Genomic DNA, 24,107 nt, shown 5'->3' on the forward strand with positions numbered 1-24,107 from the left:
GGGTATTGGTAATCTAAAACTATACTATGCATAGCCACATTTTACTTACAGCATACAGATTTTGGGATTAAGAATTGTTCACACAATGCATTATGAAACTATGAAGACAATTGATGTTATCTAACAAATGATCAGTGTTACTTGCAATATAACTATGTATCATGAGTTGTTTTAAAAAGAAAGCAATCCCATTATGTTACCATGGTAACACAACTGAAAAGGAAGATCATTCTTCTTTGTTTAAATGATCACCAGAATTTTACATACTATTATGTTTTGGGCTTTTTTTCGGCAGACGTTTTAATATTAAATCACCAGTTGATGTTTATTTTCCAGTGCATTAAACTGAAATGTTTAAATGCCATTAAAGAAGTTATCACACAATTATACATCCTAGAATAAACTAAATGTTTGTATGATCTCTATCACGGTTGCAGGGTATCTTGGTGGAATTATGAATAGCTGACCTCCTTTGTCACAGATCAAAAACGATAAAATTCTACTTTTAAATACAGTATTGTGATAATGTTTCTATGTAATTTGAATAACATCATTATAAAATCAGAAATTTTGGAGTTATATCCCTTGAGTTATAGATGAATGGCTTTGAACATATGCAATCATTATGTCGAACATCAGCTATTTTTCTCAATTATATTCCAATATTTATTGTATTACATCAAAAGCATGCATACACATTCGGTTATTAAATATAAATTATCAAGATGCCTGTAATCACACAAGGAACTATGGCTGTAAGGTCCTTTAATGTCAGCTATTTGTGGTAACATTCATTTCATTTTCAAACAGTTTTAAGGGGACTTCATACTGCTGCATGGGTCATAATACTTTTAGCCAAACCACAGTTTTCTTGAATTATTATCTACTTTTTAGTAATGAGTATTAAAGTTGGTACATGTACAATAATTATGTTTACTTTTACACGATGCGTGAATAATTGTCATTTAATCCCATAATACTAAAGCCATCCTTGAAAAAGGTTGTTTGGGATAACGTGACCCAAACCATGGCAGGTGGGTTGGTTTGCAGGTGATGTTTTTGAATAAAGACGTTTTTACTTCCTATATATAGATCTATTGCTTTACATACAAGACATTTACCTTCAAATATTGTGTATACTTTGAACCCATTCATATATATTGCAAACTTATATTTGTGTAAGCATTTAAAATAGTTATTTTTGCAATTCATCTGACGCATCCTATTTTCCCGTTAAATATGCATTAATAAACAAATTGTATAATGGAGAATATAAATCACATATTGAATAAAATAATATTTCCATATATTAAATACAATAATAGTTTGCACTTATATAACTGTTTGGAGTAGATGTATCAAATTAATTGATGCGAACTATGCATAAAATAAAGCGAAAATGTGTTTTGATGAAAGAAAATTGCTGTTTATGTACTGCATTTAATATCACACCATCATGACATATTTTTACACACATATGGACATATTATAGTCAAAGGACACTTCAACTAGTAACAACAACTTAGTTGTTCTTTCTGAGAATTTTATTTCATAAAAACCAGTCATGTTAATAATACCATCATAATATGCAACATACATTGTATATTTGGGCAGCATATTCTGATCTGGATTTATTGTAAACACACTGCATATACAACTGCAATTTATTTTAAACTCATAGTGAATGAATTTAAATCTTATTGCATACCAATAAGTAACGGTTGAATTGTTATCTTCACCCAATTCACGAAATTGAGGTTACCAATGAGTCATAAGTCAGATCTCCACCCCTAGATTTGATTGCCTTCGAGGAAAGATTAGTTTATGCTTTCTTCACTTACAACACGTTAATGATGAATTTAAATGTCCCTTTTAACTGGTTTTAATTTATTCTTGTTTACTCTATATGTCATGAAAAGTTCAATTGTTATTTTGGTCATCAATGGAAAATATCATTTGTTTAAGCTTTACGATAAGCTGTCTAATGCTTGTGACTATTTCATTTATTAAACTATAAGAATGATGTATTCAGGTTAAAAAATATGTAACAAAGATAACAAATTGCCAATAAAACCTATATAAACATTAAAAAAACATATTTATGTTATTGTTTTTGTATATGTATTTTAAATAGGTTAACATCAGTCAACACTTTTTATTTTGTCGTTTTAGTGGTAACTGGTTATTTTAAACTGTTACAATTGCATTTTTAGAGCTATGTAAGTAACAGATAAAACCAAGTTTAGGCACCATTTTAGCAGGTGGGAATCTTAAAAGATATATGATTAGGGAAGATAATTATTCATAAATAAGTAAGATCTGTAGTATCAAATATTGCTGTTCAGAGAATCATTTCCGTTTTGAGCAATGATTTTGAACTTAATGGTATAAAAACCATTGTTAACATTTTGTTTTAAAATTTAATTCATAATTATCAACAAGTTTTAAAAGTAACATTCATCAAACATTGTTAAACAATGTAAATAAACTATCTACAATGGGGATACATCAATACCACTTATTTTAACAATATATTTATAAAATATCATATGTCAATGTAATAGTATCATGCATTTATTTTAGTTACTGACATGTGCAATAAGTATAAAATTTATTTAAATCAGTTTTCACCCCCTTAATGCATGTCATACAATTACAGCAAACCATTTTAGAAGCTATATAAATCAGCTTTGATTGACTCTGACAATTAAATTGAAACAAAATAAATCGCTTCCAATGTTCAACTTACTTCAATTTAAAAGCGAAAGTAGATAAACATGTGCAAAAATATTTACCTCATTTGAAAACTGTTATCAATTTCTGTTATCCATTTCATATGGAAATATTTCGTGAAATATTTGTAACAATGTTCAAAGCACAAGAGGTGCTCTGCTTTTAATTTGTTTAGTTCGTATTCACAATGAAAAAGCAGTTAACATTTTGACCTCCCTGCAAACTAACGGTGTGTCGGCCATTTTAATTGTTTTGACAATCTCTTCTACTTTCTGTGCAAAACATATTTCAAAAACTCTTAAATTACGCTATTTTTACTGAAAATAGTTATTAAATATATGTTTAAAACATGTGTGATTAAAAACAATCATGACATCTCTTACACAAATAATATTGATGATTTCGTAACCGCATGTTGATTTAAACAAACATGGCGGACTAAGTTGACAATTGTTTACTGGATGTTTCAATCAATTTTAAGCAGTTAAAATGAGCTTAGAAAATATGAAAAAATAGTATAAAGTTGCATAAAAGTGTGAGGCATTGGATTATTAAGAGCATAAAAGATGTCAGATTTGAATTTATTGGAAAAACGCCTAGCAACTGGAGGACACATGAACTACAAGATTTGGCGGATATATCCGGTCGCCACATGAGCAAGATTAAGAATTGCTTGACCGGATGAATCCGGTCGCCGCATGGGAAGGGCTTAGACCATTGTGCATTAAATTGCATATAAATTGGATCATAAGAATTTCTTTAAAATACAATACAATATTTCAGTTTATTTGTTACAATCATAATTTCACTTTGTCAGTAAACGATGGAAATACCAACGCAACATTAGCGATTTATTTAATTAAAACATTTACAAACTTGGAGGCGAATGGCGAACAGGTGTACACTATCGTGTATAATTCTCATAATTATTTAATTAAAATCTTATTTTCTGATTTCTATGACTCTGTGGTGCCACTGTTTATCACATGTTAAACTTAAAGCTATAACATACTAGTAACAATTGATAGGAAAACAAATTAAACTGCATAAATTAATAGTAAAAAATGTTCTTAGCGCATTACAGTATTTGCCACACATCAAAAAATATAAACAAGTATATTCTTTAACATGTCGTGAAATAATAATAACATACTAAAATCATATGACAAAACACTGATGATGGATCAAATCGATCGCCAGAATACAAATAGCATCAAAATTGTGTCGGGGAAAAAACAACTATTCTCAAATCCACGGACTAAATGTGTCTAACTTCATAAGGCTAATAATTGTAGTGTTCTATTTACTCGTTTTAAACATTCATTGACAAGACCCGCGCTTCATCATATTTTTATCTGATATTAAAGTCTCTTTAACGCTCAAAATCAACGGAAATTTCGTAAATTAACTTAACACCTACACAATCAGTGTTCCTTATAGCCATAGCTACTATTTCAACGCTAGATGTGGTATGATTACATAGATTTTTTTTAGATAAAAAATGCTCGTTTTTATTTATTTGTGACATAATTAATTCCATTTCAATTTCCCGCGAATATATATATATCCATACGACACACGAACACTAAAATGGTAATAAGTTAGTGTTAAGTGCAAAACAATAATAAAAACGAGCATTTTGTATCTACAAACATCTATTTTACCACGTCTGGCGTTGAAATTTCAGCATTTGCCATAAGGAATACTGATTTTTCATTGTTTAACTTTATTTTACGAAATATTGTACGAAATTTTCGTTGATTTTGGAGCGTTAAACTTTAAGAGAAGATCATATAATTTTATGACAATTGGATGCATTTGTATTCGTTATAATTACAAAATCCGGTCAATTTAGGGACATTTAATCTACTCCAGATAACATGGTGATGCACGAAAATACAGAAAAGACAGCAAATAACGACTGTCACGACTTAATTACGGACGAATGATAACACAGTAGAGATGCTCAATCAAACAATCTAAATGAGCACTTGAATCTAAATAAGCACTTTATTAACATGACTTGTTCACAGGTTTTCGTATTTATGATCAATATAACAAATTTAATATGTTTACTAACAAATTGAAAATGATTTCAATAGTCTTAACTAATTATAATATTTAAAAAAAACATATTGCAATCCCAGGGATTCAAATCCGGGACCTGGCAGTTAAAGATTATGCGCTACCACTGCGCCACGAAAGATTGCAATTTTTTTAGCAAAACATAAACTTTATTTTGGTACTCACTGTACCTAATCTACCAAACTGTTTAAAGTACGCAATAGTTCAAACATATTTTGTTGAAAGATAAATAAAAAGTGACGCAACAAAATTATATACAGATAGCGAGGAATACATCGTGTTATTTCAACAAGATTTTTAACAATATATTGTCTAATATCAATGGATACCATATATCACCCCAATATATTATCGTTTATATTTCGAGCTCAGTTTTACCGCGAAGGATCGAATTTGATGCAATATTGTTAATAAATGTAGAAACTTCAAGAAACAGTTCCAGTCGTCTACGTACCTTTAAAACTATTCCAAACCTGAGAAAACATAGTAAAATAATGCGTTCTAGATATAAATCATGTTCAAAATAAATTGTCTAATAATCTCATTCTTGAGATATATAGATTAACAACTAACGTCTAACGTTGCTTAATTAGACAGATTGTATAGTTTAAGTATATAATAATTAGTTAATTTACCTAACAGATTTGTGTAAAATACTGCTAAATACTGTGCTATGCTTAATTCGTCCAAAACTGGTACACTCAAATTCGCTTACCCCATACTAAGATTGGACTCGTTCAATATGGAATGTCAGCTGTGTACTTGATCAAATAATGTACATCAACTTATTGTACACTTGGGAGACTTTTCTAACGCAACACTATTCAAACTTGAATATCTCAGTTAAGATTTGGATTTAAAATTGTACACGTGATCAGTTGGCTACATTCTGAGCATGCTCACGATAAAATAATTCGTCAGTGACTATAAGACGCTTTAGCACGTGGGGTATGTATTGTTTTATCTTTTTGCATGTGAAAATGATAAAACGCAATGTTATTCTAAATTTATTTCAATTTAATCATTTTATAATCACATGTAAAACATTTAATCCAAATCTTTAATAATAATTGAGATATTCAAGTTTGAAAAGTGTTGTGTTTAAAAAGTATCCAATTGTACATGAAGTTATTATATAACATTGTATTATTATAATCCATCCGCATATATTAGCTATGAGTAGTCAATGACTAATTTTGTATACAAATGTTCATTTCTGTATATACAGATTATATCACACAAAGTAAAACACTCTTCAACTTTTGCTTTTCGTGTTATTTTTAGCGCAATCATAGGTTGATCATCTAAAATTGCCTATACCAATAGAAACACCATAACATGTGCGCACAAGAATAAACGTAACGTATGATAGTTCAAGGCTTATATCACAAAACACACAATCCGGATTCCTGCTTATTGTGGTATCGGACATTTCAATTGAACATTTGATTGTGCCATCAATAACCGAAAACCAGTCGCTAGCATAAAAGAAACACTTTTGGACGACGTATCTCCATCTACTGTCATTTCACCAGCATGAATCATCGACAGAGCAAATACAGTTGATCGTGTTACCGTGTTTATCACACTAAAATTGTCCATAGGCATCTCAAAACAAACGATTGCCCCGCTGTCACCTCTACCCGAAAATGGCCGTTTGTGTTCCGGTATATCAGGCAGACAATCGATCAAAATAAGGTGGCTATCAGGCGGTTGTATTGCACCAGGCAAGTCTGGTACAGGAAGCTCCAAATCGGCGCTTGCAACCAATCCGCGAGTAAATCCGGTAGTAGCTCCATATTTATAAACAACACGTTCGTCAGCAACAGCATCCTGACGGCTTTCGTACAAAGCCCATGGCTTATGAACGCCTTCCTCGTCCTTCATGTATATGTTGCAATAATCATACATATCTTGTTCTACCTTCACTGCGGCCACGTCAACAAGAGTGAAAGTTGGATTTTCTCCAAAGGCGACAGTCATTAAAGGCGAGCTGGTTGCAAAATGATGAATTTCCTGTCCTTCGTTTATGAAAACCGCATGCCCAGGATGTGGACTGCTAACCACATGGGCGCACGTCAGACCAAACAGGTTTCCATCATCATCTCTCGCAATACCTCCAAGAGTTCCACGGCGATATTCGCTAGGCGTCTGATCAGGCCACGGAGAACTGATCGTCTTGCCATCTTCAACCTCAAATTGCGCCGTCAATTTAATTCTCACAACCTCAATTGTATATGGATAATGGAATGAATTGTCCTTCATTAGTTTTCGAATATCTTTGCGACAATTCTTGAAGTCAATTTCCAAACTGTCTACGTCCATCGCATGTACGTTATAATGTGGTTGTACTTTGCGCCCATCCTCGTAATCAACCATAACTTCTTCGCCGCATTCTGGCTTTAAATAAATCGTGAATTCGCCGAAAACTGTTCCAATGCAGTAAACACCGGGAATCCTGAAAAATATCAATACGAGAGGCGATCAGCATATGAAATGCGAACGAGAAAACTTCGATAAACAAAGGGAACAAAATATATAACGTCAGAATGATAATAGTTCAACAATTCATCAGAAAATTTGCCAGGGAAGACATAATCCTTACATTACTATATAGAACAATCGCGAAGATATGCACACACATGAATATTCGTTGTATGCATGCATTACGATGTACAAGATCATAGTTACCCCAAAAGTTTCTTCCTCAAAGTTTGTGACACAACAGGGGATTTGTCTTTCAGATTCGTATAATTTCCAAAAGGGGATTGATGCAGGTAATTGTTGACTTCAAATAACATCTTCTTCATAACTGATAGCGTTTCCCTAGTTTGTTCACATGCCTCCTCTAAAAGTTTAATAACGTCAGAAATTGCATTTAGTATCCACCCCAAAGTGTAATTTTTCTTGTGTTTATTTAGATCCCATCCCATGTTTTTTATCTCTGTTTGCATTGCGGAAGCAATACGGTTGGTGAATCGTTTCTCGTAGTCATTTTCTTCGAGAATCAAATTGACCGTACCTGCTGGGATTGAGTACTTTCTAACAAAATAATCAATTAAGAAATTGCATTTAAACATTCTGCTTAATTGCGTTTTATCAAGATCGTGTTCACTGTCATATTCGCGCATGTATGCTCTCATGTCAGTGTTAAATCGCCCTTTGTAATTACTGTTGTCAATGACAATCCCTCCTCGCTTTCGAAATGTGGATGTCATGCCAACTGACAATAGACATTCACTGATGAGGCCGAAAATATCCGCCAAATTCTCTTCTATGTAATCCGATATAGTTGTAGCAACCTCGAGTTGTCCTGAGCCAAATAATACCCTACTCATCATCTCTGCCTTAGTGCTGATGTAATTGTTAATAAATGCTTGTTCCTGTGGTGTGGGGCTATTTGCAAGGTCCACAATCCAAAACAGCGGCTCTCTGGCAGAAATGTTGGCGCACAGATAGTCCAAAACATTATCCAAAGTCTGAAAACACAAATTATAAATAATTTTGTATCCGGTCTTTTCATATACATTACAATGTGTCAAACTGAAGAAAAATATGTTGTACTTAATATATTCTTCATGTTATTCAAAAAAGACATAGTAAAATATGTTACTTTTACCTGGATGAACTGCTCATTGGTCTGTTGTACATAACACAGAAATACGCGCGACCCCGTTGTATGGTGAGAGGTCTGTTGCTCTGCACTGATGTGGACAAAGGCCTTTTCTTGCGTAAGGTCAATATTGCCAACGCCTTCATGTGACCCCGATGCACTGTGAGAGGCCTTTGGCTCTGGATTGATGTCAACGAAGGCGTTTTCTTTCGGTAGGACAGCATTTCCAACGAAGACGATTTCCAAATCATTTTGAAACCAGTTGAAAGCATTATCAATTCTCCACATCAGATCAAAATTGATGTTGAATCGAAGAGAACCTGACAATACACCAACATATTCTCTGTGTATCACAATGAAAACAAAGTACAAAATCATATACAACAAGCAATATTGTTGAATTGCTAAATAACCCCAGCTGAAAAAACTTATTTATGGATCGGTGCAAATCTCTTGATTTACAGTATAATCATCAGGTTTAGGGTTATAATTAATAGGTAATAATTAAGCGTAGGCTAATTGTTTTTATGAATTGCAATTTTCCTAATTAAAATAAACACACCCAAGAAGTTTCATGTTGAAATCTTGTAGGGTATCTTAGATACAGCCTTGTTACATCATACAAAAAGAACAAAGGGCAATAACTCTTAGTTAAGAAAGTGCAGCGTTATGGTTCTTGTGCATGGCACTTCTTCTAATTGATTTCTACACATCCATGAAGTCTCATGTTGAAATGCTGTATCATATCTGAAATATGGGGGGGATAATAACACCCCAGTATTATGCTCATGTACTTAAAAATAGGATATTGGAAACAGAGCATGTTGTTTATTATTTGGTGACGTTTAAACACCCTTATATGTGTTGCTGTTAGCGAATTCTTAAGTATGAATGAACACAATAATTATAAGAAAATTGTAATACACCGTAAACAGGAACTGAAAAATATAAATTCTTACCAATCACTCGTTTGAATCGAGGATACAAGTCCAAGAATCGTTTCCGGAAGTAGTGTACCCTGGGATACACCTTCCATGACTCAAAGCTGCTGCTGGAGCGGATAGTCATGGTGGAAAGTTCTAGAACAAACCTTCATGATCCATGAATATCTAATAAAAACATGAATATCGGCATTTTACAATTGTTGCTTCCAAAAAGATGCACAGGTTTACATAAAAAAGGCTTTATATGTGGTTGAATTGAACATTAACTTATTCAAGGAAAAAGTATTTTGCATTTGTTTAATTAATAGATGTGCGTGTGTTTAGAGTTTTTGTAAACTAATAACTTTTACGTTGCTTATAAATCTTACGCTACAGCAGTTTCAAGTGCGTAATTTATTTATTATAACAAATCAACTAACAAACAATACAATCTTATCTCGGGTTAAGGGCATCATGGCTTGGCACAAGTGTTCACTAACATTTATTTCAACTTGCCGCAGTTGCACTGACCTTTACTTGCACTTGCCATTGCAAAACAAACCTTCACTTTAACTTGCAAACTCGGCACTAACCTTCACTTAAATGTGCAAAAGTGGCTCTAACCTTTACTTCAACTTGAAGTATTGGCAAAAACCGTTACTTCAACATGCCATAATGGCACTAACCTTCACATCAACTTGTCAAAGTGGCATCAACCTTCACTTCCACTAGACATAGTGGCACTAACCTTCACTTACACTTGCAAAAATGGCACTTACATACACTTCCACTTGCCACAGTGGCACTGACATTAACTTCCACTCGCAACAGTGGCACTAACCTTCCATTATAATTGCCATAGTGGCACTTACCGTCACTTCCACTTACCATAGTGGCACTAACCTTCACTTCCACTTGTCATAGTGGCACTAACCTTCACTTCCATTTGCCATAGTGGCACTAACCTTCACTACCACTTGCCATATACATAGTGGAACTAACCTTCACTTCAACTTGTTATAGTGGCACTAACCTTCACTTTCACTTGCCATAGTGGCACTAACCTTCACTTCCACTTGTCATAAAGGCACTACCCTCCACTCCCACTTGACATAGTGACACTAACCTTCACTTGCACTTGTCATAGTGGCACTAACCTTCAGTTGCACTTGCCACAGTGGCACTAACCTTCACTTGCACTTGTCATAGTGGGACTAACCTTCACTTACACTTGCCATAGACATAGTGGCACTAACATTCAATTCCACTTGCCATATAAATAATGTTACTAACCTTCACTTCCATTTGCCAAAGTGGAGCTAAGCTTCACTTCCACTTGCCATAGTGGCACTATCCTTCAATGCCACTCGCCAAAGTGGCACAAACCTTAACTTACATTTGCCATAGTGGCACTAATCTTCACTTACACTTGCCAAAGTGGCACTGACCTTCATTTACACTTGCCAAAGTGGCACTCACCTTCACTTTCACTTGCCAAAGTTGCACTAACCTTCACTTCCACTTGCCAAAGTGGCACTAACCTTCACTTCCATTTGCCATAGTGGCCCGAACCTTCACTTCCACTTGCCATAGTGGCACTAACCGTCACATGCACTTACCACAGTGGCACAGACCTTCTTGTCCACTAAAAAAGTGGCACTAATCTTAACTCCCACTTGCCATACTAGTGGCAAAAACTTTTACTTCCACTTACCATAATGGCACTAACCTTCACTTCCACTTACCATGGTGGCACTATCATTCACTTCCATTTGCCAGAGTGGCACAAGCCTTCACCTCTACTTACCATTATGACACTCACCTCCATTCCCACTTGACAAGTTGACATAGTGACACTAATCTTCACTTCCACTTGTTATAGTGGCACTAACCTTCACTTCTACTTGCCATTTTAGCACTAGCATTCACTTCCACTTGCCATAGTGGTACTAACAATACAATACAATACAATATAGTTTATTCGCACTAACCTTCTTTTCTATTTTGCCATAGTGGCACTAACCTTCACTGCCACTTGCCATGTGGCACTTGCCTTCACTTCTACTTGCCATAGTGGCACTAGCCTTCACTTCCACTTGCCATGTGACTAACCTTCACATGCACTTGCCACAGTGGCACTAACCTTCACTTCCACTTGCCACAGTGGCACTAACCTTCACTTCCATTTGCCATAGTGGCACAAACCTTCACTTCAATTTGCCATAGTGGCACTAACCTTCATTTACACTTGCCAAAGTGGCACTAACCTTCACTGCCACTTGCTTAAGCGGCACTTACTTTTACCTCACATTGCCGTAATGAAACTAACCTTCACTTCAACTTCAGGGGGTGGATCGTATACAAGAAACTGGTATAGCGTAAGAGTGAAAATAGTAACTGGTGTTCAAAATAAACGTTTTCGTCATTGAATCAATTAGCGCTTTAAAAAGTTGCAAATCATTTACAAATGAAATTAAACAAGACTATTGCCAAGCAATATATGTCCCCTACCGGCTCCACCATTGTCAGAAATTCCACCATTGTCAGAATTTTTTAATATTGTTTTTATATTTGTTTCCATAGCAACCAGAATTTTTGACGTAGGAACAAAATGAAATGACGTGCATAATGTCCATATTCGCATCTATCCATGTTTCAAGTTACATGAACAAATAAGAAAAACTTGTAAAGTTATCGCAGTATCCAGAAAACTACCATTTTCAGCAGTATTTCTAGTCTATTTGTTGCCATAGCAACCAGAATTTTTGACGTAGGAACAAATGAAATGATGTGCATACTGTCCATATTGCTATCTATCCATGTTTCAAGTTTCATGCAAAAATATCAAGAACTTTCAAAGTTATCGCAGGATCCAGAAACGTGTGCCAGACAGACAGACTCACAGACGCACAGAGCGAAAACCATAAGTCCCCTCCGGTAAAACCGGTAGAGGACAAGATAACGAGATTATACAAAAGACAAAAGAAAGTTTCGTAAAAAATACACAGGAAAAAAGGTCAAATTGAGTGGAATTGTAATTATATTCAAAGCCACTGTAACTTGTAAAAAAAAACAAGCAAACTATCTCTTAAAAATTCTCATAGTATTGGCCCTCCCATAGTATCGTGACTTTAACGAAAAACCCTCAAGAAGTGCTGGAAAGTATATGTTTTTCGATTGTTATAAGTTTTAATTTATTTGATGGTTATCCATGAATATTACCCCCATCAAGCTCATGATTGCCAGTGTTCATTGGAAAGTAGGTCATGTTTATTCCAAGCTGATGCTATTATTTTTTAATTAAGTATCACACAATTATGTTAGTTTGTTCATGGATTAATAGTACCTTTATCAAATGTTTAATATGCCGCTTATTTTTGAATAAAATGTAAAAATATTTTAAGAACAACATGAGCAACAGTTTTGTTTTTCAATTAAGATACTTTTTAAGTACAAGCACATGCGCATGGTAACAACCCTTAGCAACCAATCAGATGGGCCGATATTATGAGAACCATTGTAAATGATACAGATTACTACAGGGAGCTAAGTCTAGCCGGTATTTCTATCTTCGGATTCTGTTGAACTCCCCTTTCGGGTATTATTAACAGATCGCACTGTCAGTGCAAGAAAAAGATTTATACAATATTGTACAATAAAAGTATTGACAGTGAGACGTCAAAGAAAGAAAGTAAGACTGAAACAAAGTTTGAAAGTGTTAGTATAGATATAGACAAGAGTTAAAATCAGGTTAAAAACACACTCTGCCGGAACTTATTGCATGAAAGTTGGCTTACTGCCAGCTTGACGGATTCAAGCGTTGGCAGGAGGACAATTTCTGATGGGAAGTTGTTCCATAGTATGACCGTGCTGGGAAAATAAGAAAATTTGTAATAGTTAGCAACTGTGTGAATCTGCCTTTAAGCTTAAGCTTATGGCAAGTCTCCTGGGTTTTTCAAAATATGTGGGGACGGGACAGCTTTTAAAGAGTTGACAATTTTGTAAAATAATACTATTTTAGCATCAGTCTGTCTGTTCTCTCGAGATATTATACCGAGTGACTGTTGCATGCCTGAAACACTATCATAAGTGGAATAGCTGTTATTTATCTGAGTGCTCTTCTCTGAGCCATTTCGATTGTGTTGATGTATTGTTTAGTGTATGGCAACCAAACTGGATACAAGTATTCTACTTGAGGCCTGACATGAGTTTTATAGGCAGATTATTTTACTTGTTTGTTTTAAGTTTGGATGTTACGTTTAAGGAAACCAAGTGTTCTATTTTCTGTTGTACATATTCTATTAATCTGAGTGTTGAAAGAAAGGTCTTCGGATAAGTCTACTCCCAAGTATTTTGCACTTGGTACGGTTGCAAGGATATGGCCATGTAATATATAATTATGTTTGATTTTATGTTTGTTTCGAGTTATATTTAGGACTTTGCATTAACTGGGGTTAAACTGCATTTCCCATTTGGTTTTCCATTGTTCCAATGTATTAAGATCATGCAGTAATTTGTTGCAATCATTTAGGTTGTTGTCGTGAGGTAAACAGCAGGTTGTTTATGTAGAGGAGAAATAAGAGGGGGCCTAGGACAGAGCCTTGGGGCACACCAGATGTCACAGGAACTTCATCAGATTTCTCGCCCTCCAAAACGACAACTTGAGTTTGACCTATTAGGAAAGAACGGATCCAGTCAAGAGTACAGCCTCTGATACCATGTTCATGTAGTTTATAGAGAAGTTTAGAATGGCTGACTTTATCAAAAGCCTTGCTAAAGTCCAGAAGAATAAAATCTGACTGCTGGCCTGCAACAAGGGTTCTTCCAATGTCCTCTACCAGTTGGATGAGTTGCGTTTCGCAGGAATGGCGCTCCTTAAAACCATGTTGGAGATCATATAATATATTGTATGTGGTAAAATGAGCAGAGATGTTAGATGCTATGATATGTTTAGTAAGTTTGCTAAGAATACAAGTCAGAGTTATAGGACGATAGGTTGATGGGTCACTCTTGGGTCCGTTTTTATATAGGGGGGGGGGGGGGGGGGGGGGGGGGGGCACATTTCCCTTTGTCCAGCCCGATGGTAAGGTACCAGAATCTAGACTTTTGGAGAAGACTTTGAAGAATAGAAGCTATTTGACGGCGAAGTTCTTTCAGCACAACTGGCTTAATGTTGTCACGACCAGCAGCTTTATCAGTTTTGAGGTTTGATAATAGTTTGAGAATACCGTTAAGGCTGATAGAAATGTCAGGCATTGATGGGTACTTGCTTCTGTGATAAAAGGGGATATTTTGTCGAAACCATGCCGATTTAAATGCAGTTTTCGTTGTTATGTCCAAGAATACACATTTAACTATAGATTGACACATAACACATGCTTGTTTTTGTATGTGTTTACTTTCAAAAATCGGATGTATTAATTAAGAGGGCCGATACTACGGAAATAAATGCTATGCCCGAAAACAAATGCAAAAAATAAACGTACGAAATTAGCGCTTATACTTAATTTAGATTTGACAAAGAGTACCAGAAGCCGGTTGTAGGTAAATGTCATCAAATTATATTCTAACACCATTAATTACTGGTTGTTAGTAATGTAATTATCACATAGAATGTTAACTTACAAAATGAAGTTTCTGTTTTGGTCGGAATTTCCAGAGCTAAAAATAGTTTTCATATCGCGGTTACATACCACTTATAGATTAACTTAACTTCAAAAACTGGTTCCCGTTATAGTAATAGATCGAACATCCGTCTTACTGGCTGTGGTATCATACTACGCAGATAAGATTTATAATAATTGTCTAAAACGCATAAATTGTGTGTAAACAAACATATTTGTATCAATCGCCAATTTCACCGTAGCTCAAGAAATGGCTGTGAGTGAGAAAAATAGATAAACACAGATTTAACTTTTATAAATATGATGTTGTGAAACAACAATAAGGTCCTTTTAGTTGTTCTTATGTTTTTAGATAATTTACACGAACCTAGGCCTATATAGCAATAAGCAGTTAACCTACATGCAGTGTTTATCTGGTTACGAGTTCACGGCTCACAGCACAACGCTACCCGTTACCATTAAGTAGAGAAAACACTAGATGTGTAAAGAAACTGTTTTTATTAACACGGAGCATATGCATAATTTAGGTCATTGGATAATTTATTTTTAAAAAACATCAACAGCAATGATGTTTTTACAGATAAATCAGGCTGAAACCTGCGATTTAACAGCTTTCTGCGGATCAAATAGTTTCGTCCTACCAGCACATATAAGTCCTACGTTGAAAAGAAAACTCGTCACAATAACTGCTTTTTTTTCAACCATCAGTAGTGTGCCACACTAGCATGCCCGTGAACTGTAGACATTCTTTAAATAAATGCAAATAATCCAAGTAGTCTTATCTGACCGACCATTTGCTGAAGTCTGCATTATGAGGAATGCAGATTTTGATTACAACACGTCACTTCGTCGAGCTTTTTTTGCAAAGGGTGAAATGTGAGGGAATGGTGATTAAATGACCGCAAGTTTTGTTCTTATTTCAAGGCGCAAACTTGTCGCAAAAACTGTGTTGTTTTCCAAGTCGACTCAGGTGTCGCTTTCTTAATATTTCTCACCCGCCGTCAATGGTTTAGACTTAACCCGTGAGTGACGTAGATCAACGGAGTGATCCTCGTGCAACATTGGTTTGTATGAAACCAGGTCACATAAATTCTGGAAAGTGAACAGTTTTAATAAAATTGAATAATTGTTATAATTTCGTGGTATTAATACTTCTACCGAAAAGTCTTAGCTTTCAAGGTGACAAGACGTGTTTTTCTGAGCTCCTTGTCTTGAGTATCGATTATTGACTTGCGCGATTTAAATCGAAATGTAGCAAAACCGTGTATATGGATTTATATGGTTTATGTAACTACACTGGAGTGGTAAAATGGTAGTTAAATAAGTAAATAAGACTTTCTTGTAAAAAATATGCTGAGTGCTGAAACCTGGAAGCGTAATTTGAATGTGTTAACGATGTCGTTCAAAAAATACCATAAATGCAAATAAGTTATTGTAATACTGTGAGTCTGTGTCTGTGCTATGTTTGTGTTGTGACTGTGCTGTGACTAGCCTGTGACATAGAGGTGACCGAGTCTGTGCTGTGTCTGTGCTGTGTCTGTACTATGTACTATGCTCGTGCTGTGCTGTGATTGAGTTGTGTCTACGCATTGACTTTCGTTCTGAGCAGTGGAGCACTTTTGGATAACGCTCAGGTTTTGGACACTGGCCATCAGGTACGGTTACTTGTTTTTCGCCAAAAGCTCGCAAATTCGTCAAAATTGTTATTGCTCCTGACTACAGCCAATGTCTTTAATCTTAGAAACACCAGACCGTACCAGAAATATCAAACGAGCGTTAAGTTCGCCCGATAACGAACTCGATAGTGAGCACAAACGCGCATATCAATCAATCATGGATTCCCCCTAAGCATCTCATTTGTGTGAACCAACAATCTGTCTTTCCGAGGAAACCATTCAGAAAATATCAGACACTTTAGTAGCAACATTCCGTGCCCACATCGAAACAATTGTTGAGAACGTTGTCACAAGCGTCATTTCTAAATTAACCTCAAAATTGGAACTGCTTGAAGATAAAAACACGAAACTGTGTAGTGAAAATACTGAGTTGAAGGCAAAATTGAATCTCCTGGAAATAAAACTTGATGACCAAGAACAATATTCCAGGCGGAATCTAGTTCGAGCTTCAGGGATTAAAGAAAACAGAGAGGAAAACACTGATGACCTCGTTCTTGACTTATCCAGAAAAATTGGATCAAATCTAACTCTACCTGAATTAGATCGGACCCACAGAGTAGGTAAACCAAGTCCCAATAAACCACGTGACATTGTCAAATTCACTTCTTACAGAGCAAGACAAAAGCTTTACCTCTGTCGATCAAAGCTTAAAGGCCAAGGGTTTAAAAACACTTTCATTAATGAGGATCTTACAACCAAACGCAGTGCCCTGCTCTATAGTGCCAGATCCCTGACGAAAACCGGACATCTTCTTGGGGCATGGTCATCCGATGGGAAGATTCTCATTTAAGACCGAAACTCCCAAGATCCTCAAATAGAACACTGCAAGTGACTCAGCTGCCTTCAAATAAAACAATTAATGATCATAATCATTTAAAATGATCTGATCTGAACATTAACTAGCTATGTGTCTTTTTGTGCGTTTTTTTTATTTATCCTTACAGCTTTCATACATCATTATATACTTTCTTACATGCATTTATTACGATACTTTCTCAACAGTATACATACCACGCATTAAAATTTGCTTGTATTGTACACTGATCCTTTTACTATGCATAATTGTTCTTGTATATTAAAAATAATATAACAAATTCCTCATTTATCTCATTTTCAATGAACTTCAGACAATGACTCTCAAACAATCGCATGTTTTTGGTGCGCGATTTCCGTTATATATATTGATAATCAATATTACATATGTATTCATAGAAAATGATACTATTTTAGTTCGAAAGTTGTTGTTGTTCGTAAGGGTGTACTTTATCTATTTTTAATATTGAATTGTGTTAACGCTGTACTTATTTATTGCTGTTAGTTTGTATTTATTTTGTCCAACTCCCCCGCCCACCCCTCCATAGCTTTTTTTGTGTTTGTTTTGATGTTATTCTCTAAAGCATTACTACTTGCTCGGAATGTTGTTGTTGCCTCCACGTAAACGATAAATTTACAGTCACTGTAAGATCATCTATAATTAGTTGCCAAATCCCTAGATGAGCTGATATCATTGTAAATTCATTCAGTCGTTCCGCGTGAACTACCAAATAGTTCGTTTTCCACTATTAACACGTGATTATATTTGTATCGATCTTTACTTCGTTGAGCATTTATCATCGTGGTATTCGGCATGAACGACTATTCATGGGTAAAACGTGATATTTTCGTTAACTGTATTTAAGTACATGAGGCCACGATCTCAGAGTTCTAAAATGTTTTCATAACATGTCCAGCACAGTTATTTCAACCTGGTCGGCACAAATACCAAAACTCCTTATGCATGTATATTAATCTTAAAAGCTTGCGGACAACCTATTGTTTCGTTCGTATAGAAGAGGATTTATTTATTTTTATGCTCCCCGAAAATATTTTCGGTGGAGCATATAGTTGCCAGTTTGTAGTTCCGCGTTCCTTCATTCCATCACACTTTTGCTACCGTTTCTCATAGCGCCTTCAATACTTTACCAATCGCTTTCATATTTGGCATGTAGGTACCTTGCATGGACCTCTACCTTTTGATGAGGTTTGAGGTCACTGGGGTCAAGGTCAAGGTCACCGAGGCTAATAATAGACTTCCTTCTGTCACACTTTTGCTACCGTTTCTCATAGGGCCTTCAATACTTAACCAATTGCTTTCATATTTGGCATGTAGGTACCTTGCATGGACCTCTACCTTTTGATGAGGTTTGAGGTCTCTGGGGTCAAGGTCAAGGTCACCGAGGCTAATAATAGACTTCCTTCTGTCACACTTTTGCTACCGTTTCTCATAGGGCCTTCAATACTTAACCAATTGCTTTCATATTTGGCATGTAGGTACCTTGCATGGACCTCTACCTTTTGATGAGGTTCGAGGTCTCTGGGGTCAAGGTCACCGAGGCTAATAATAGACATCCTTCTGTCACACTTTTGCTACCGTTTCTCATAGCGCCTATAATACTTAACCAATCGCTTTCATATTTGGCTTGTAGGTACCTTGCATGGACCTCTACCTTTTGATGAGGTTTGAGGTCATTGGGTCAAGCAAGGTCACCGAGGCTAATAGATATTTTAGGTGTTTATTAACACATACATTGACAAAGCGCATCCTCGGGGAGCATCCATTAGTTTCACTGATATTCTTGTTTTATTTTATTTATTTATTTTTTTATTATTTATTTTTTTTTTTGGGGGGGGGGGTGGGGGTGACTTTCTTTGCAAAGCTACCAAGTAATCGGTTTTGTTCACTTTTGATTAAGGTACTACTATAAATGATTGCACATCTTAGTTGCTTTATTCTAAGCTCTATTGACAAATCTTTAAGTTCGCTTCGCGTAGGTTGTCACAAATTACATGTTAACGGGGGGTAAACTCAAACATTATCAGAGGCACACTTTGAAGTATATTAAGATTTATTATTTTTCTATGAAATGTACTGATTCTTTAATGTTCACATACACTGTAATTGAGGCAAACATTAGTTCAGTTAAATGTAATTTGCATGCATGTACGGGCTCGCTAAATTTACTCCCAAAGGATAGTGTACATTGACAATCCATTACTTTGTTATTATATATTGACGCATTTGAGGCTCTGTCTTATATTTAAGCATACGAGCTGCTGTTTCTTGAAGCGACAGCTTCGATTATTATACATTGTACATGTTTACAGTCATATATTGACTACATTATTTTTATACAATGTACATGTGTACAGTCATATATTCACTACACTATCCTAATGCTACTGTTTTGCGCTATTATTTGCCAGCATTCTTATATTTGAATACTTAAAGCCATAAAAAGTTTGTTTTTCTTTTGTCTGTTTTTTTTTCAAGGATTATGTCCGCGCTATACACGCATTCATCTGTTCACATCGTTGATTTTATTTTATTTTTTTCTCTAAGCGTACATGTATGTATTCGTAGTTGTATATGTGCTTATATGTATATTTGCATGTGCCTGATTGTCTTATGTTTGTATGTATGTTTTTTGTGTGTTATTTTGTTATTTTTTTTACTTTTTGATGTATGTATGTATGTGTGTATGTATGCGTGTTTTGCTCTGATCTTTGTTGTTGCAAATGGTGCAATACTGATGCTAGGTACTTGCCATATATTTCTTTACTAATTTCTCCCCAATATTCGAAAAGGTTAGGTTAGAAAAGTCTTTTAAGACGTTTTATTTTCACTTTTCTTTACTCCAGTAGTGCATTGTGTATCATCCTGTGTTGAACCTATAATACCATTTACTATCAACTTATTCATACTTTAAGAATGTATCTTTTTTTTCTTTATATTATTATTATCCTATGTCAAATAATAGTCCTGTCCATTGTGCAGCAAGCAGCTGTCTCAAAGTGCACTTTAGGTTTTCTTACCACACGGTCATTCGTTTTCTTATGTCTGTGCGTCGTCCTCCTACCAAATAGGTAACGATATTACCGGTGACAGAATGACCCTGGGATTATTCAATTCATCTAAATACCTTTGTCGTTCAAGGTTTTGTTTCACGTGGAATGCAAAATCAGATTTTCTGCTGTTTATTACTTTCCTATTTCAATATTCGCATGCATTTTTTCTTAGATATATACTCCGAGCGAACTTATACGCCTTAAACATGTTTTTTTTTCTTATATAATACAGTTACTGCTCTTATTGTCTGGCGATATTGAGCTTAATCCGGGGCCAGATAGCAGCTGCTCTCTCAGCGTTCTGCATCTTAATGTGCGTTCAATTAGAAACAAATATGACTGTATTAAAAACTTGTGTGATTTCGACATTCTATGTTTTACCGAAACTCATCTCACCGATATCGTATCTGATAATGACTTAACAATTGAAGGCTTTAATATAGCGTTCCACTAGAAGGACTATACAGCGCATTCAAGCCGTTTACTTATATACGTGAATTAGTCTATATTATCGCGCCGCATGGTTGACTTAGAATGCCACGCCTTGCACTCGATCTGGAAAGAAATTCAAGCCGTCAATTTCACTGCATTGTTGTGCTGTTTCTATCGCCCCCCAAGCGCTAATGTATCGTTTTGGGATGATTTTGAAGTAAGTATCCATAAAGCTCAAGATGTGAATTCAAACTTAATTATGGTCGGAGACATAAACGAGGACCATCTTAAAGACTTCACGCATTTAAAACAAGCACTTGCACTATTTAATTTACGTAATACGATTACAAATGCAACCAGAGTCACGGCTAACACTTCTACCTTACTTGATCCTATAGTTGTATCCAATACTCTTAATGTGCTCGATAGCGAGATTATTCCCGTCTGTTCTTCCATCAGTGATCACCATTGAACGGCCGTACATATTAAAGTTGAATCAGTTATCAGCAAACCGACCATGAGACATGTTTGGCTATATAAACGTGCAGACTTCAATCGTTTAAATGCTTTAATTGATAGCGAAAACTGGAACTTCATTAACCATACGAACATAGACGAAGCAACTTTATTGTTTACGAACAAATTACTTGAATTAATGAAATTGAGTATCCCATTTAAACATGTAACTGTGCGTCCTAACGATAAACCCTGGTATGATTCCATGATACGTTCTTTTACGCGGAAACGCGATCGCCTCAAATCCCAAGCGATAAAACACCCATCTGCAAACAATTGGGCTAAATTCAAGCATGTTCGCAATAGAGTCAACAATATGATTAAACATGCTAAAGAATACCTTTTCTCAAATATTGAAACTACTTTAAACGACTTACAGGCGTCTAACTCTAAGCAATACTGGAAGCTCTTAAAACAACTCATTCGCTCACATTCTCATTATATGATACCGCCCTTAAAAACCATTGATCCTGATGGAAATATAAATATTTATGTCTGACGAAGAAAAGGCAAACTGTCTAAATAATTATTTCGTTTCAATATCAACGCTAGACACGTCTTCCGGAGTTCTACCTGACTCTAGTGTTTTTTGCGTTTAATTGCTTAGGCGAAGTTTCAATTAATGAATCTGAAACAAAAGACATAATTAAGATTTTATTTACTAATAAAGCGGTTGGTGAAGATTTAATCAGCCATTTACTTTTTAAGCGTACGTGTTCCTAAATAGCAAAACCACTTTGCTTGCTATTTAACAAAGAACTACAAGAATGCACATTTCCTGCACTGTGGAAGAAAGCAATGGTCATGCCCTTATTTAAGAAAGGAGATGCAAATACACCCTCGAATTATCGTCCCATCTCACTTTTAAGCTGCCTTGGTAAATTAATGGAAAGAGTTGTTTACAAGCATCTGTATAACCACTTTGTTTCGCATAACCTTATATATTGTAAGTAGTCGGGATTTCTTAGAGGTCACTCTACTGTCTTCCAGCTTATTGATATTTTCGATCAAATAGCTCGTCCTCTTGACGATAAAACAGTTACTTGTATGGTTATCTAACCGAACTCAAAAAGTATTTGTCAGATCCTCTATGTCCAATGTGTTGCAAGTACAAGCTGGCGTTCCTCAAGGCTCACTCCTTGGTCCGTTATTTTTTATAATTTACGTTAATGACATTGTCAATAATCTTATTAGCATCACCCGTTTGTTCGCAGATGATACGTCTTTATCTTGTACGACATCCAATTTAAGTGATCTTGAGGGTATAGTGAATCAAGATTTACATCAGATAAACGTGTGGGCCAAAAGATGGCTGGTTGACTTCAATCCACAGAAAACGGAAGCAATTTCATTTACAACCCAAAAAAATGTTCGATTACCTCAACTTTGCTTTGATAACATTCCAGTTAATTTAGTTGAAAGTCATAAACATCTTGGTCTAACTTTAGGACATGACGGTAAATGGCATGATCATATTAATAACATTCTGAAATCGGCATCGAAAGTACTGGGAATAATGAGGTCTCTTAAATTTAAAGTTTCCAGAAAAAGCTTAAACACTATATATGTCACTCATTTGCGCCTAATGCTTGAATACGCGTGTGTTGTCTGTGACGGATGCACTTTATACGAAAAGAAATTATTAGATAAAATTCAACACGAAGCTGCGCGAATTGTCTCCGGTCTAACCAGATCTGTTTCACTCATTAATTTGTACAACGAAGTAAAATGGCCGTCTCTTGATTAAAGACGACAGTATATAAAACTAATTAATATGGACAAAATACATAATGGTCATAGTCCCACTTAATTGGCAAATCTTCTCCCACCCACAGTTCAACAACAATCATCACGCTCTCTACGCAACGGAGACGACTACGTCATTGTATCACGACGGACACAATTATTTTCCCGTTCCTTTTTACCCTCTGCCATAGATCTATGGAATTCCTTAGACATGAATATTCGTAACAGCAATACTATTTCACATTTTAAATCAAATGTGAAACGCGTATTTTTCGCTAGCGAAAAGATTCCCAAATATGTTTTTACTGGGAATAGGAAATCCTCCATATTACATGCAAGATTAAGAAATAATTGCAGTGACCTTAACTTGTTTCTTGTTTCAAAACCATTTGACTACTTCGCCTGTTTGCTCCTGTGGCAGCGAGATGGAAAATACCTCACATTATTTCTTTGAATGCACTAAGTACCACATACAGCGATTGTTTCTATTTAATGCATTGCGTTCATTTCACCCTTTAAATTCTGATATTTTTCTCCATGGGAAACAATCATTGAACGACGAAGAAAATGTCATTATTTTTACTGAAGTGCAAAGATTTATATCAGAGACGAAGCGTTTTGCATAGACGCACCAGGACAGGACTCATTATTGTGCATTATTGTGTATCATTATACTTATATTATTTGTACACCAAAGTGTTTTTTACTATTGATTATTATTATTATTATTATTACTATACTTATATTATCATTATTATTATCATTATTATTTTCTTAGTATTACTATTATAATTATTATTACCATTATTATTACGGTTATTATTATTATTATTATTACTATCATTATAGTCAAAGTAGTAGTTGCATCTATCTT

General features: G+C 35.2%; 1 protein-coding gene across 2 annotated transcripts; it reads right to left on the bottom strand.

The window, feature by feature from the left end:
* Positions 1–1,526: 1,526 nt before the first annotated feature.
* Positions 1,527–15,027, bottom strand: LOC127858416 (uncharacterized). 2 transcript variants are annotated; one of them, XM_052395555.1, is made up of 5 exons: positions 14,980–15,027; positions 9,391–9,540; positions 8,438–8,751; positions 7,510–8,297; positions 1,527–7,276 (listed from the first exon to the last, which is right to left on the bottom strand). In XM_052395555.1, the coding sequence occupies exons 2-5, from the start codon at positions 9,497–9,499 to the stop codon at positions 6,232–6,234; spliced, it is 2,256 nt and encodes a 751-aa protein (XP_052251515.1). In that variant the 5' UTR covers positions 9,500–9,540; positions 14,980–15,027; the 3' UTR covers positions 1,527–6,231. The 2 variants fall into 2 exon arrangements, with proteins under 2 accessions (XP_052251515.1, XP_052251516.1); XM_052395556.1 differs by having other exon boundaries at positions 14,883–14,992.
* Between the last annotated feature and the right edge of the window lie 9,080 nt (positions 15,028–24,107).

The sequence above is a fragment of the Dreissena polymorpha genome, chromosome 14, assembly GCF_020536995.1.
Source record: "Dreissena polymorpha isolate Duluth1 chromosome 14, UMN_Dpol_1.0, whole genome shotgun sequence".
NCBI classification, from domain to species: domain Eukaryota; kingdom Metazoa; phylum Mollusca; class Bivalvia; order Myida; family Dreissenidae; genus Dreissena; species Dreissena polymorpha.